This window comes from Achroia grisella, unplaced genomic scaffold, assembly GCF_030625045.1.
Source record: "Achroia grisella isolate CSIRO2021 unplaced genomic scaffold, CSIRO_AGI_Agris_v1 utg778, whole genome shotgun sequence".
In the NCBI taxonomy this organism is placed as follows: Eukaryota; Metazoa; Arthropoda; class Insecta; order Lepidoptera; family Pyralidae; genus Achroia; species Achroia grisella.
Genome location: NW_026713018.1, coordinates 390,433 through 406,735, shown reverse-complemented (window position 1 = coordinate 406,735; position 16,303 = coordinate 390,433). Strand labels below are relative to the sequence as shown.

The window sequence follows — 16,303 nt, the reverse complement described above, 5'->3', positions numbered from 1 at the left end:
AAAATATATGTATTATAATCACAAAAACATATTATTTATATCAATTTTATTTGAACGTTTTATGATAACATTGGAAAGGAACGTTAGTTGATTGACATTAGATGTATATCAATCTAATGTCAATCAACTGACATTCCTTTCCAATTCTCCATTCGAATTTCAAAGTCAAATCAAATGTCAAAGCTGACAAACTCATCTCAGCCAAATTGACACAGGAAAATGTAATAATTAGTAATGTATTAATAAATTTTATTTATAACAATTAATTATGTGAAAATAATAATCATTGTGTTATATACTGCCGCCCGTTGATAACTCACAAGATGGCTCTGAATTTGGAGAGCTGCGACAGCCTGCCTCCAGACGAGGAGCCAAAACTCAAATATGATCGGATGGGAAACGATATCCAAGATATACTCCTCAAAGACGCAGTGAGCTGTATTTGTGTGCATACGAAATTTATCTGTCTCGGTACTCAGTGGGGCGTGATACACTTGCTCGACCACGAAGGCAACATTGTGCCAATATCTCAAGATGGCAAAGACAAAGAACTGCAGGCTCACGCGATCGCAGTGAATAAGATATCGGTAGATTTGAATGGGGACTACATTGCAAGTTGTTCTGACGATGGCAAGGTCCTCGTACATGGACTATATACTAGTGAGAACACACACAGCCTTGTTCTAGGACGACTGGTCAAATCTGTAGCCTTAGATCCTTATTATTTCAAGTCTGGTTCTGGCCGAAGATTCCTCACAGGTATTCTATCATAAAACTCTTATATGTAATATATATATGTTCATTACAGACATAAACATTACATCAATGTTTATGTCTGTAATGAACATATATATATTTACCAATAGGAAGAAAACAAAATTTCTTTATCATAGATAACAAAAGATTATTGTTTGTTATTTAGTTCTTATATTTTTTATAGTTAATCAATTCTAATAATTATATTCTATTTACCTATTATTTCAATTTCAGGAGACAATAAGTTGACCCTATATGAAAAGACATTTTTGAATCGTCTCCGTAGTACCGTTTTGTTTGAATGTGAAGGAAATGTCCAAGCTATAGCATGGCATGAGAGATTTGTAGCGTGGGCCAGCGAGGTTGGTGTTAGAGTTTACGATCTTCAGGCAAGATGTTCCCTAGGGCTCATTCAGTGGGAGAAAAGCTCCGCCACATCAATAGAGGATTACCGCTGCAACCTACTATGGTCGGCAGCAAACACACTTATGATTGGTTGGGTTGACACCATCCGAATTTGTAGAATTCGGAAACGAAGTCAGATTGAACTGCAGACACGGGATGTGACGGAATATCTTGTGGATCCAGTTTATACTTTTCAAACTGACTATTTTATCAGTGGCTTGGGACCTTTCGATGATCAGCTGGTGTTACTTGGTGTACCGAAAGAATGTGATTCTGAAACTGGGAAGGCTCAACGGCCAGTACTTAGTGTTGCTGACTATAAGGATTGTGAGTTTTGTGAAGTATCAACAGACTGCTTAAACATTCGAGGATATGAAGAGTATTCTTGCAATGACTACTATCTGGACATGCTCATTGAGGAGAATAGATTCTTCATCGTTTCTCCTAAAGACATTGTAGTAGCTAGTCCATTTGATATCGATGAGAGGATCAACTGGCTCACGGACCATGGTCGTTACGAAAAAGCAATGTCCGTATTAGAAGATGTTGGTGGCAAGACTTCTAAACATTCAGTGGTGGTGGTCGGGATACAGTATTTGGACCATTTGTTAATGGAACACATGTATGAAGAGGCCGCAATCTTGTGCGCCAGGATATGTAAGAACGACAAAGTATTGTGGGAAAATCAGGTAATGAAGTTTTCAAAAGTGAACCAGCTGAGGGCGATCAGTCCTTACGTCCCTAAGAACCCAGACCAAGCACTAAGTCCACATATATATGGACTGATACTGTACGAATATCGTAATATTGATCCACAGGGGTTTCTAAAGTTAGTTCAGGAGTGGAATCCGAAGCTGTATAATATAGGTGTAATCATCAGTCAGGTGCTAGAGCACTTGTTGACTACGGAAGTAGACAAGAATGTGTATCTGGAAGCACTGGCCTTACTCTACTGTTATCAGAAGAAATATGATAAGGCACTAACAACATATCTAACATTGCAACACAAGGATGTCTTCAAACTTATCACACAGTACAAGATGTATAATGTGTTGCATGACAAAATATTGGACCTCATGACCCTTGATTCAAATAAGGCTATCATATTGCTGTTAGAAATCAAAATTCCAGTGGAAGTTGTCGAGAAACAACTGGAAAAACATGATTTTCTATTGTTTCAATATCTTGTCGCCTACAGTAAAAAAGAACCAAATGGTAAATACCATGGAAAGTTAGTAAGACTGTACGCTGAATTTGCGAGAGAGAAACTCTTACCATTTCTGAAATGCAGTGATAGTTATCCCATACAGGAAGCTCTAGATGTCTGTCAGGACAATGAGTTCTACCCAGAAATGGTATTCCTGTTAGGCCGTATCGGTAACACGAGGGAAGCACTACAGATCATAATTGAACAACTACATGATATTAGGCAAGCCATAGACTTTTGTCAGGAACACAATGACAAGGAGCTATGGACAGATCTGATAAACAAAACTGTAGATAAACCTGAATATGTGTCCTTACTCCTCAAGAGAATAGGAAACTATGTGGATCCCAGGATGCTTATCCAAGATATAAAGCCAGGTTGCGAAATAAAGGATCTGAAGGACTCTCTGGCGAAGATGATGTGTGATTACCGACTGCAGCTGTCTGTGCAGGAGGCATGCAAGGAGATCACACTCAAGAATTACTTTGATCTGCATCAGAAACTTATAATTGGCCAACAGAGGGGTATTTCTGTGACGGATGACTTTCTGTGCTGTGTGTGTCAGGGCCGAATTATAATTAAAGACTTGTCAAACGCCTCGGACTTGAAGGTGTACAACTGCAGGCACTCGTTCCACATAGAGTGTCTGCCGGATGGTGTGCAGTGTAACTACTGTACAGTGTGCAATGCAGTCAAAATGTGACCCCACTTGACGAAGCTCAATGTTTGTGTATAGTAACAATAAGTATTTCTGTACCTATAAATTGTATATGTAATTCAATGTGAATATATTAATTAACTGTTTTTTATATTATCACTATGGTGCTTTAAATCAATTAGCTTGTATTGTTTTTTCCTTGTATGAGAGTGACCATGCAAGTAGGAATCATGTATTAACCGACTCATTTATACAATACCTCCAAATCAGAATAAATAATTAACAAAAGGTTTATATTTCATTTATATTAGTTATATGTTATGGTGACACAGCACATGAAGCGTGAAGTGGCGGTAAGTGGCCTACTTTGCATTATTCTAAAATCGAGGCAACACCCATAATCTCTAAACCAATAAAATTGGAGTGTCTGTTTGTAATATTGAAATATCCATTTTTTATTACATGCATATGAATATAAATACGGTACATACACCAAATTAACATTTTTTACAATTTTTGTCTGTCTGTCTGTTTGTTCAGGCTAATCTCTGAAATAGCTGGACCGATTTTGACGGGACTTTTTTTGGCAGGTAGCTGATGTAATGAGTAACTTAGGCAAATTTTATTTTAGAAAAATTAGATTAAATTCCACGCGGACGAAGTCGCGGGAACAGCTAGTATATAACAATTATGAGACTAGAGGACTAGGGAGACTTACTAAAGGGGCCACCTTTGCTAGCATTGTTCCATGTTAAATCGACCCCTATGCGGTCAGAGAAACTATTGTAATCAATTTACTACTTAATTTGTCACCATGAGCTAATATCGCATAAACTAAACTAATGTCTTCAAATATCCACTGCTGCCCCACCAGTATATCGTTACTACAGACAAGCACCAATCCGTCATTTAATCACTTATTTAATTAAAAAACTATTGGTGTCACTAGTTATCTCTACTTGACAATAGATGGCGCAAATAATGTTAAATGATATTTTAAAGTCGTCTCAAAATTTCTTCAAAATATTAATATCTCAGGACAACTCGCACAGCGCCATCTAGTTCTAAAGCAGAGCTTGAGCTATTGCTACCAGACAACTGATGTTGTTGTGCCATACGAGGAATCAAGCCCGCGATCATCGAAATTAAATTAGAGTGGTAAACCGCTACACCACCGACGGCGTTATAAATATAGTGTCAATATTTATTATTAAAAATAATGTGAGTTATGATTATTTGCGTAATGGAGGGGCAGTTAATAACATACCATAGACATTATACAATAATTATAATATTACCATGTAATTATTAATGTAATTAATTATAAGTTTTGAGATTTATTCAACATGTGTAATAAAAAATATTATACAATAATATTAAAGCAAATAATTATAGGAAATACTGGGTAATTACTAAAATCAATGAATATTTATCCTTTAAACAAAATACATATATTACATAAATCATTATTATAATATTCTTGATGTTTTCGTTAACGATAGATATTGCGTTTCGTTCCACGCATATTTGTGCATGTAACGAAACGCAATATCTATGTATTGTTTATTCCCCGAAATTATGCTAAATTGAGAGGAAAATCCCAAAATTTGGGGAATTTATTCCCTGTAATAGCGATGAAATGAATATATTTTAAACGTTTATTGAAGAAAACCATTTAAAATTTTGTTGGATTTCTACAACATTGTAACGTGAAAACAATTGGATATGTATTTTCACAAAATTATATACTTTTATCAACATGCCACCGCGGCACCCACCGTCTTCTTTTACATTATTTTTACCACATTAACTTATTGATACTTGCATTTATTATGATTATGATAGAGATACAAATAATGAATGGAAACGAAAAACATATTACGCCGACCCCAAATAAATGGGATAAGGATGAAGCAGATGATGATGATGATGATAGAGATACAAATAATATTATTCACCGCTCTTTATTAGTTATTACGCATATGGCAAAAATAACAACATTTTATTTTAATTAAATATTTATGTAGAAAATAGTGGCTAAATTATACATGCAATTATTATAACATAAGGTCACGCCCAGATATGGGTGTAAAACATCTCTTATTTTTATCACAAAATTTCGACGGTAATGTCACATCTGGTATTTGGCAACACCAATTCCCCATGTGGTATCTGAAAAATGGACGCACACATGATGTTGGTGTCTACGAAGTTTTAAAAATGTTTTCATATAGTGTTGGTGTACGTTGAACGGTTTAAAATTGAGGAGAGAGTGATAAAGTGTTGAGTGAAAATGACAGATATGCCTCCTTACCTCGCGGCCAAAGATGAGGATGAGAATAGTGATAGTGAAACGTCTTCGGAGGTAGATGACTGGGATTTACCTCTGTGTTTCAACAAGCCTAGGCACATTGAGCAGATAAAAGGTGCGGACCGTGTGGAACACTCCTGGCGGGTCAAAGAGAAGGTGAGAGGTTGTTATCTGTGAAGAAACTTACGCGTCCTAACTGCGTATGTTACAGCGTACGTACGTACGTCCGTTCAGATGAAAACAAACGCACATGGCTCGTAAATAATGTCATTGCGATATAAACTACATCCCAAAACTGATTCTAAACAAACACAGTGCGAAAATAATATCTTATTTGAAATTCGATTTGTTTACATTTTTTTTTAACATTTTTGTATCTCGTTTTTGACATTTATACATGTTTTTTTTTGTTAGTATGAATCTAATTACAACACATAATTACTACCTGCAATGTGTTTAATTACATTTTTAGATTAGATATTTTAATTTTTCCCTTAAAACAAACATTCTATGCAAGGGACATAGAATTTATCCAGTCAAATAGATTTGCATGCTTTTATTGCATATTGTCTGTAGCAAAGGAATAGTCTCCTTGAGAACGAAAAGAACTGCTGCCATAGCCAATTCATGCCTAAATCCATAGACTATATGTTCTTGAAGATCATCTTAATGCAATATTTTTACAGCCATATTTGAAAAATTATTTAGTGTCTCTTATTGAAATAATTATGTAAAACTATTTTTTATTTAAATAATGTTAACTTTAAAAATAGGCTCCATATCCTATTTGCTAGGATTTTATTGGAATTTATAATTTAGTTGATTTGTTGTATTAGAAATCAATAGTAACATTGTAAATATGAAAATGTGTCTGTTTGTTACAACTAATGAATGAATGAATCATAATTAAATTTGACATGAAAATAGATTGTATTAATAATAGGGTATGATAGTATCTACTGAAGTAAACGTCACCAGTTGTCTGTGGAAAACAACATTCTGAGATACTTGTTGTCAACAGTTATATTAGAAGTAGTTTTCTTATCTGTTATCCATTTACGATCACCCATTTTTATTTCATACTAGCTGTATATTCGACTTTGTCCGCATGGAATTTTGCAACATTACTTTTCTAAAATGAAATGTTTTTCTAAAATATAAGTAGCCTAAGTTACTCCTTATTACTTATAGTCCCATCAAAATCGGTTGAGCCATTTCAGAGATTAGCCAGAACAAACAGACATATAAAATTGTAAAAAATGTTATTTTGGTGTATGTACTGTATTTATATTCATATGCATGTAATAAAAAACAGTTATTTCAATATTACAAACAGACACTTCAATTTTATTTATATGTATAGATTTTAGTTTCCAGACTTAGAGCTGATTGTCTGCCTATCAGGCAATTTTTGTGTTAATGTGTTCACACCAGGAAATATTAATATTTGTTGCAAAGAGATAGATAGCTGTCTAGTATCTATACATATAAATAAAATTGGAGTATCTGTTTGTAATATTGAAAGAACCGTTTTTTACTACATGCATATGAATATAAATACAGTACATACACTGAAATAACATTTTTTTACAATTTTTGACTGTTTGTCTGTTTGTTCCGGCTAATCTCTGAAATGGCTGGACCGAATTTGATTGGACTTTTTTTAGCAGGTAGCTGATGTAATAAGCAGTAACTTATGCTACTTTTATTTTAGAAAAAAAAAGTCTCAATAAATTCCACATGGATGAAGTCATGGGTAGAGCTATCCTTAATATAAATTCTGCTTATTATAAGACTGGATAACACTTTCTGACATGTCCAGGATTATTTATTAATAAACTATTATTGTTTCAGTACAAAACACACTGCGTAGCTTTAGTGCTGTGCCTCAATGTCGGAGTGGACCCTCCAGATGTGGTGAAAACTCAGCCCTGTGCCCGCCTCGAATGTTGGATAGGTATGCCACTATGTTTTTTTTTTATACTACAATGATGGAAGCATACGACCCATCTGACAGTAAATGGGTACCATAGCTTATGTACAACTTGTTTTCATATATTTTACGTAACCACTACTAGATACTCTTTGTGTAAATGCATGTGACACGAGAAGGAATGTATGTGTGTGTATTTGAAGAATGACAGATCAACAACTGAACACCACTGTTTTATCCTGCATGGCAATAGTTGTTCATGCACGGGATTTTCATTTCATGTTAGACATAGACACCTATGGAAATATACATTGTAAATAAACTAGCTTTAAAAAAGAGTAATACAATTGAGTTTCTTGCCAGTTCTTCTCAACTGAACTGGATGGTAGGGAAAAAAATTGATGTTCATAAGCGGCTAAAATGTCCTACATTAATAAATTATTTTTTAATTTGAATTTTAATTAAATACCGACTTACCGACCACGAATATTTCAAGACTAAAATTGGCCAAATCGGTTCAGCCGTTCTCATAGTTTGTGTGGGATATTAATTTTTTTTTTCTGTTTTACATGCAATTTCTTCATATTTTATCTACGTCTAAACCTTCCCTCTACTTCCACGAATATTTCAAGACTAAAATTAGCCAAATCGGTTCAGCCGTTCTCATATATATAGAAGATGTGTTATTCTGATGTATAAATGATATTATTATAAAGTTTTGTCAAAATCCGTTCAGTAGTTTTTGCGTGATAGTGTAACAAACCCAAATAATAGGATAAAGGCAATGATTAGTGTAACATCCATCCATCCATACACACAAACTTTCGCATTTATAATATTTTTAAGATTTCTCGTATAGAATATGACTAATCCTTATTTAAATAAATTTAATACTGCACATTCCAAGTTTTATGTTTAAAGAGTGACTTTTATACTGTGCATTGTCAGATGAATCAGTTACGGGAAGTCATTACAATATAAAGATTATTATCACACTTATAAACATACAGACATCAGATCTGTAGTACAGGTTTGCACTGTTATTACATGTCCTATCTGATTTCATTATCATTACATAGTATAAAACAAAATACGCTGTCGCTGTCTGTCCCTATGTATGCTTAAATCTTTAAAAGTACGCAACGAATTTTGAAGCGGTTCTTTTTAGTAGATAGAGTGATTCAAGAGGAAGGTTTATATGTATAATACATGTACACTTGTGCGAAGCGAGTAGCCAGTTATTAGTATAAAAACATAAGCAACAATAAACTTTCACCCTTCCACCATTAACCCCTATTTTTTAGTAGCGATATTAATAGCAAAACTAGCTTCGATTTTCACCCTTTCTACCCTATTTTTAATAGCGATTATTAATTTATATACCAAAACAAGGTTTGCGGTGTCTGTTTGTTAACATAAAAAGGTGTCTGAGTGAACATTATATGGTTGTAGTGCTTACTGCGTCGGTATTGGCATGAATCAGATTTGCATAACGAGTCATCGTCTGCTCTAGTATCTATTTATAGTTTGGAATTACCTAATTCTGCGCACTTAAATATGAAATTACAACAATCATCACATCACTATGAACATATCAATGAGAATAATAATAGAAATAGAAATAATAATTATTCAAATAGACTCAATACAAGCACTTTTGAATAGTCTTATGTTAGACTAGCCCAGACGGGGTCTAGGCTAGTAGACTTGGTCCGCGTGGAATTTAACTTATTTTTCTAAAATAAAAGTAGCCTAAGTTTTTTTTATACTACTATGGTGGCAAACAAGCATACGGCCCATCTGATGGTAAATGGTTACCGTAGCCTATGGACGCCTAAAACAATAGGGGTGTCACGTGCGCGTTGCGGACCCTTAAGAAATCTTAATATACCCTTGGAAAACCCCATGCTGTAGTCTCTTTTTTTTTTCGGACTACTCTAATGCTGTTGACCGCAGCTGGCCTTTACAGCTTCACCTGACGATAGGGGGCGAGTGCAGATGGCCCTCCAAACTAAAGGAAGGACTTATGGAGCGGCTGAAGGCCAACTCCCGCCTGACGGATACGACTTTAGTCTGACGGCACCGTTAAGGGATCGAACTTCGGATCAGGCCGTCGTAATATCGATCCCCGTTTGAATGGGACGGGGGATCGATCGGAGGGGCTGTAGTCTCCTGAGAAAATTCGGCAGGAAGTTCAATTCACAATCTAAGTGTATGCTGGAGGAAGCTCCTCTGAAACCTCACTGAGTGAACATTGAATGGTTGTAGTGCTTACTGCGTCGGTATTGGTATAAATCAGATTTGCATAACGAGTCATCGTCTGCTCTAATATCTATTTATAGTTTGGAATTACCTAATTCTGCGCACTTAAATATGAAATTACAACAATCGTCACATCCTATGAACACATCAATGAGAATAATAATAGAAATAGAAATAATAATTATTCAAATAAACTCAATACAAACACTTTTATAGTCTTATGCTAGACTAGCCTAGACGGAGGGTCTAGGATAGTAGACTTCGTCCGCGTGGAAGCTAAATTTTATTTTCATAATAGAAATAGAAATAATCTTTATTCAAATAAAATCAATACTAGCACTTTTGAGTAGTCTTATCTACACATAAATAAAATTAGAGTGTCTGTTTGTAATATTGAAATAACCGTTTTTTACTACATGCATATGAATATAGATACGGTACATACACCAAAATAACATTTTTTACAATTTTTGTCTCTCTGTCTGTCTGTCTGTTTGTTCCGGCTAATCTCTGAAATGGCTGGACCGATTTTGACGGGATTTTTTTGGCAGGTAGCTGATGTAATAATATAACTTAGGCTACTTTTATTAATAAAAAATGAAGTAAAATTCCATGCGGACAAAGTCGCGTGTACAACGTGTAGTTTTTAATAAATCTTTGGCCACAGTTTCTGTGGATCCCGACCTTTATTGTTCACAATGTTTGAGACCACGAGGTCAGAGGGCAGACTTTGTCTCTCGTTGAACAGATTAAAAATACGTTGATAAGAAATTGTTACGTGAACTTTCAAGAAGTATGTTTTAGCTGTCTGTAAGACATTGCGTTGAGCGATAAGGCCGCCGTTTTGTTAACATATTTTTATGTTAAATTAATTTTTGTAATTTTGTTTTTGCACAACTAGTATACGCCTCAGCTTCGCATGGATGTACATGTATTATGTATTATATATATAAACCTTCCCCTAGAATCAATCTATCTATTTAAAAAAACCGCGACAAAATCCGTTGCGTAGTTTTAAAGATTTAAGCATACATAGGGACGGACAGATCATTGTTTTTCTAAAATAAAAGTAGCCTTAATTACATCAGCTACCTGCCAGGTTGGTAATCGTAGGAATGAAGAGAATCTTTTAAATATGAAAGGAAACTTAGAAAGAGATGGATGGATTGTGTGACTGTAGCGAGAATACAACAACTATTGTAATTAAAAATCAAATAATTGTAATAAAAGTGTATATTTCCCAAAAGGAGAGGCAAGAGAAGAGTAACAACAGACAGTAAAAAGTGACATATAAAAAAATAGATATCAAAAATATAAAGTTTATACAAACAATGGTAGATGTTGCGGGTAAATGATACTATGTTACTGGTAGAAACGATGTATATTACAGATGATAATTGACTTTTTTTTTTTAATCTATATATTTATATTCGAGATAAATAAATAATCTCTGTACAATTCACACAGCGCCATCTAGACCCAAATTAAGCTACCTAAAGCTTGTGTTATGGGTACTTGACAACTGATACAAATACATAGAATTTTTTTTTTTTTTTTCGTAAATACATACATATTATACATAGAAAATACCCAGACCGATACAAACAATCATACTCATGAATACAAATGTTTGTGCCGTGCGAGGAATCGAACCCGCGACCATCGGACGTAAAGCGGTGTGCTTGACCGCTAGACCACCGAGGTCGTCAATTGACTGACAATAGGTACATAGAAATATGGATCTTATATACTAAATGACAATAGGAAAATGTAAGGTGGGGTGACACAGTTTAGACACAGCAGTGCTCAGTACACAATATTGAATTTGTCTTACTAGACATTATTAAATGCAATTATTATATTGATGTATCTAGGTAACTGTGTCCCATAGTTAGACAAGTTGCCAGCAACAGATGGTGTGAAAGACTATGTAGCAACGAAGATATTAAAAACTGAGACCAGAGATGAATAGAAGAGTAAGATATTACCGACACCAAATGTTAAGAAATAAGAATGAACAGGATTACGAAGATATAGCTATACCTTGAACTGATGATGATTTTCTTCTAGACCCAAATTCGCTATCACCAAGTAAGGCGCTGGAGAGCATCGGACACGCGCTGCAGTCCCAGTACGAGCGGTGGCAGCCCCGTGCGAGGTACAAGCAGTCGCTCGACCCCACCAGTGATGATGTGAGTCCCGTATAAATGTATTTTTTTTTCTCTTTATCTTGGCAACAAACAGTTGTTATATAAATATACAAATAAACGTATTTGTATAGTAGATTGAGTGCCGAAACTTTGAATTGGACGGGTGTTTGATCGGAGGGGCGACCGGGGGCACCAGTGTGGAGCGCCCGGGCGCCCGGTTGATTGCGCGATATGGTGTGTTTGGGGTCGTCGTCTTCGCCGGCGAGGACGGTGTCGTGTGTGTGTCTAAAAATGTGGTCGGGACGGAACGGGTGTACCCGTAGGGAGGTGAACTACCGTTATGGGGTCGTCGGGTTCAATAAAAACGTGCCTCAGGCGACGTTGTCGCGTATGTCGGTTATGTCTCTCCTTACCGTGAGACTAGATGGTGATGTGTTAATTACTTAGAGTTACTTTTTTATTTAAACGTTTATTTTTTTTATTATGTGTCATTTAAAAATACATACAGCCCTAAATTTTCACCCTTCTATTATATAGCGGTAGATTAAAAAAAAATTAATGACTATTCAAAAGTGCTTCAATGTAAGTTTATTTGAATAAATGATTTTCTATTCTATTCTATTCTATATTATAATATAATAATAAATATAATTTATTATATATTAAAAGATAGGGGGTGACCCTATCTTTTAATAGCAATGTTAGTAATAACGTTTGCCGGGTCAACTGGTTTAAACATATAATTTTCACATTACGATATAGTCAGACTACACTAGCAAAATATAATAATATATGTACTTGGCTTAGGCCCGTTCATAACAAGATTACCGGCGAAAGTCTAGAAAAAATAATGAAAAAAAAAAAAAATAATAATAATAAATAAATAATAGTAAACGTGACTTGGTGATATAAAACCGTCCTTGTGATCACTATAAAATATATGTATTTTATGATACTGTGGAAATAATAATAATAATAATCTTTATTTGTCTCAAACAAAAACGAATACAATTGTTGCCTATCTATTATGTAAATAAAATTGGAGTGTCTGTTTGTAATATTGAAATAACCGTCTTTTACTCCATGCATATGAATATAAATACAGTACATACACCAAAATTACATTTTTTACAATTTTTGTCTGTCTGTCTGTCTGTTTGTTCCGGCTAATCTCTGAAATGGCTTGGCCGATTTTGACGGGACTTTTATTGGCAGGTAGCTGATGTAATAAGGAGTAACTTGGCTACATTTATTTTAGAAAAATAAAGTTAAAGAAATAAAAAAGACGTAGTCGCGAGTACAGCTAGTGCAATAATAAAATTGAAAAGTAATGAAGAAGACAAAACGGTCAATAACTCATGTTGTATGGATTGTAATTATAACACGCATTAAGGTGTGATATCAACTGATATGTATGTTATCTGTTAAACCCTATATACCTACTTAAACAATGTTTAATGAGACACCAGTGATTGTAGATAAACATGGAACTGATAACCTATCAACCTGGTCCATCTGCCTACAATATATATTTTTTTATGGATGATAATGGAATGATGCACCCGCCTGCGCTAATGGTTTACGCTGGCGGGGCACCAGTGGAACATGATAAGATGAACACGAGGTCAGATCAGTTAGCCCATCGTGACAAATTCACAAAGAATTTATTATGATGGTTTCCAGGGGGAACCGCGTGGAGGTCAACCTGACGCGGTACATAGCTAGCAATGGGGTCAGGAGTCCACATCACTAACAATCCCCTTTTCCCTCCTATCGTAGCGATTAGAGCAGACCAGTCCTTGTAAGCAGCACTCGTTCACAAATATGACGGATGAGCCAGATAAATACTAATAAAGAATATTGTCCCTCTTGCCTACAATATTAAGAAAACAGTGTAGTAAACGCAAGGCCTTTCCTTCACCGCGTTTCTGTATACTGAAAGTTGTAATCCTTACTAACACCATCGTGTTAAATTCCTGGTGAATTTGTCGCGATGGGGTAACTGACCTGACCTCATTCTCATCTTATCATCTTCCACTGGTGCCCCCCCAGCGTAAACCGTTAGCGCAGGTGGGAGCAGCATTCCATTATCATCCTTTAAAAAAAAATCCTTACTAATTGGGGGGAAAGGGATTGTTAGGAATGTAGATTGATAACCCCATTGCTAGCAATGTACCATATCAGGTTGACCTCCACGCGGTTCCTCCTGGAAACCATCGTGATAAATTTTTAATGAATTTGTCAGGAAGAGCTAACAGACCTGACCTCATGCTCGTCTTATCATCCTCCACTGGTGCCCCGCCAGCGTAAACCGTTAGCGCAGGCGGGGGCAACATTCCACTATCATTCACAAAAAAAAATCCTTACTAATTAGGGGGTAAGGGGATTTAGTAATGTGGACTGATGATCTTATTGCTAGCAATGTACCATGTCAGGTTGACCTCCACGCGGTTCCTCCTGGAAACCATCGTGATAAATTTTTAATGAATTTGTCAGGAAGAGCTAACAGACCTGACCTCATGCTCGTCTTATCATCCTCCACTGGTGCCCCGCCAGCGTAAACCGTTAGCGCAGGCGGGGGCAACATTCCATTATCATCCATAAAAAAAATCCTTACTAATTTAGTAATGTGGACTGATGATCTTATTGCTAGCAATGTACTATGTCTGGTTGACTTTCACGCGGTCCCCCCTGGAAACCATCGTGATAAATACACCAAGAATTAACCTGACCTCATGCTCATCTTATGACCCTCCACTGGTGCCCCGCCACCGGAAACCGTTAGAGCAGGGTGCACCCCATTCCATTATCACCCATAAAAAAATATACATAGAACACCCAGACCGATCCAAAGAAAAAAATGTATAGTGCGAGGAATCGAACCCACGACCAACGAAAGTAAAGCACCTGCCAAACCGCTAGACCAACGAGGCTGTTATAATGAGTGCAAATTAGTTAATTAAGGGTGCGTCGGCTATTGGCCGGCGACCTCGCGACGATTTCCCCACCCCTCTCCCTCCCTTCCACGTCAGGGTTACGCCTCTGTACATAAAAAAATCTAAATTATTATACGCCAGTAGGTCGTTGGCCGGCCTCTACTCTATTTCAATGTCACTTAATGCACAATCGACATGCCACGTCCCTTAGTTACTATTTATATAATAACCGTCATACTCGTGAACGAGTGCTGCCTGTAGGGACTGGTCTGCTCTTATCACTACGACTGATTTAATCTTATTGTATATCTATATTTGACCATAATAAATTAGTGCTGGTTGGTAGTTTGTATTCACACGTTTCGACTTGTAAATGTAAATTTACAAGGATAATTTAAAAGAGCAACATACAGTTTCTTGCACGTTCTTCTTGTGATGAGACAGCTTTCTGAATGAGCGGTAGATTAAAAAAAAAAATATTTTTTATTCTATTCTATTCTATAATAACTAGGTGTGAACGCGACTTCGTCCGCGGAAATCGTCGATACTTCCATATAACCTTTAATCCCCCCTTTCAACCCCTTACAACCCTTTTTTTCGTATTAAAACGTAGCCTATGTCCCTTCTCAGGTTCCAGACTGTCTGTGTACCAAATTTCATTTAAAGTAGTTTTGGCGTTAAAGCGAGACAGACAGACAGAATTATTTTCGCATTTATAATATTAGTAAGGAAAGGTTAACTAGATATCAAAATGTATTATTTATATAATCCCTTTTTTTATTGGGTTGTTTGGGTTATTGTCAAGTGCGTGTGACACCTGTAACACTGCGACCTACATAGATCTATTGTGCTCGCCCTTTTTCTGAGTTTTCGCTACCTTATAAGTACTAGATAACTGACACAAATATATAGTTTTTTTCGCAAATACATACATATTATATATAGAAAACACTCAGACTGATACAAACAATCATACTTATGAATATTATGTATGTGTTTGTAGTGTCCTTTCGTTATTGTGAAAATAAAACAAATATTTTGTATTAATGTAAAGGATCTTGTATTTTCCCTCCAATGATTCAGCTCAGAATGACAAATTTAAAATTAGAGTGTTCTGTGTTCTTTTTTTTTAAAGTTATATAATACAATGCAGCAAAATGAGGTTGCATACATTTATAAGTAGTCTTAGACTTTATGAATGTTTGAGCTGTGCGAGGAATCAAAGCTGCGATCTTCGGAAGTACTAGATGACGATTAATTGTCCATTTGTCCGTATTGTTTTATATCTCAAATGAATGAAGGAATGCTAATGTTGCTCACCAGGTGAAGAAACTGTGCTGCTCGCTGCGCCGCAACGCGAAGGACGAGCGTGTGCTGTTCCACTACAACGGTCATGGCGTGCCGAAGCCCACCGTCCAGGGCGAGATATGGGTCTTCAACAGGGTGATCTACTTTTTTTTTACTTAAGGAAGGAATGGTGCACCCGTCTGTCGTGATAAATTCATCTGGAATTTATCACGATGGTTTCCAGGGGGAACCGCGTGGAGATCAACCTGACACGGTACATTGCTAGTAATGAGATCATCAGTCTACATTACTAGTCCCCTTTCCCCTCTGTACAATATGATTGTATTTAAGGAAAAATATATCTATGTATTTTATTATAGCTAGCTCAACTAGACTAG

General features: G+C 35.9%; 2 protein-coding genes across 2 annotated transcripts in view; both read left to right on the top strand.

Moving 5' to 3' along the window:
• The first annotated feature begins 181 nt into the window (after window positions 1–181).
• LOC131850627 (vacuolar protein sorting-associated protein 41 homolog) lies at window positions 182–3,282 on the top strand. Its single transcript, XM_059200922.1, has 2 exons — window positions 182–759; window positions 991–3,282. Exons 1-2 carry the CDS (start codon window positions 324–326, stop codon window positions 3,069–3,071), a joined length of 2,517 nt encoding a protein of 838 aa, XP_059056905.1. The 5' UTR covers window positions 182–323; the 3' UTR covers window positions 3,072–3,282.
• A 1,904-nt stretch (window positions 3,283–5,186) lies between these two features.
• The window catches only part of LOC131850644 (regulatory-associated protein of mTOR-like), a 56,128-nt gene continuing 45,011 nt past the window's right edge, over window positions 5,187–16,303 (top strand). The window contains exons 1-4 of the mRNA XM_059200945.1: window positions 5,187–5,493; window positions 7,192–7,294; window positions 11,603–11,724; window positions 15,942–16,061. Of these exons, the coding sequence (XP_059056928.1) occupies window positions 5,320–5,493; window positions 7,192–7,294; window positions 11,603–11,724; window positions 15,942–16,061 (519 nt within the window). The 5' untranslated portion in view covers window positions 5,187–5,319. The remainder of the gene's footprint in view (window positions 5,494–7,191; window positions 7,295–11,602; window positions 11,725–15,941; window positions 16,062–16,303) is intronic.

Excerpts from the sequence above, each read along its gene's own strand:
- LOC131850627 (XM_059200922.1), top strand. The coding sequence starts at position 324 with ATGGCTCTGAATTTGGAGAGCTGCGACAGCCTGCCTCCAGACGAGGAG. Across the intron at positions 760-990 it reads TGGCCGAAGATTCCTCACAG|GAGACAATAAGTTGACCCTA; the intron begins GTATTCTATCAT and ends TTTCAATTTCAG.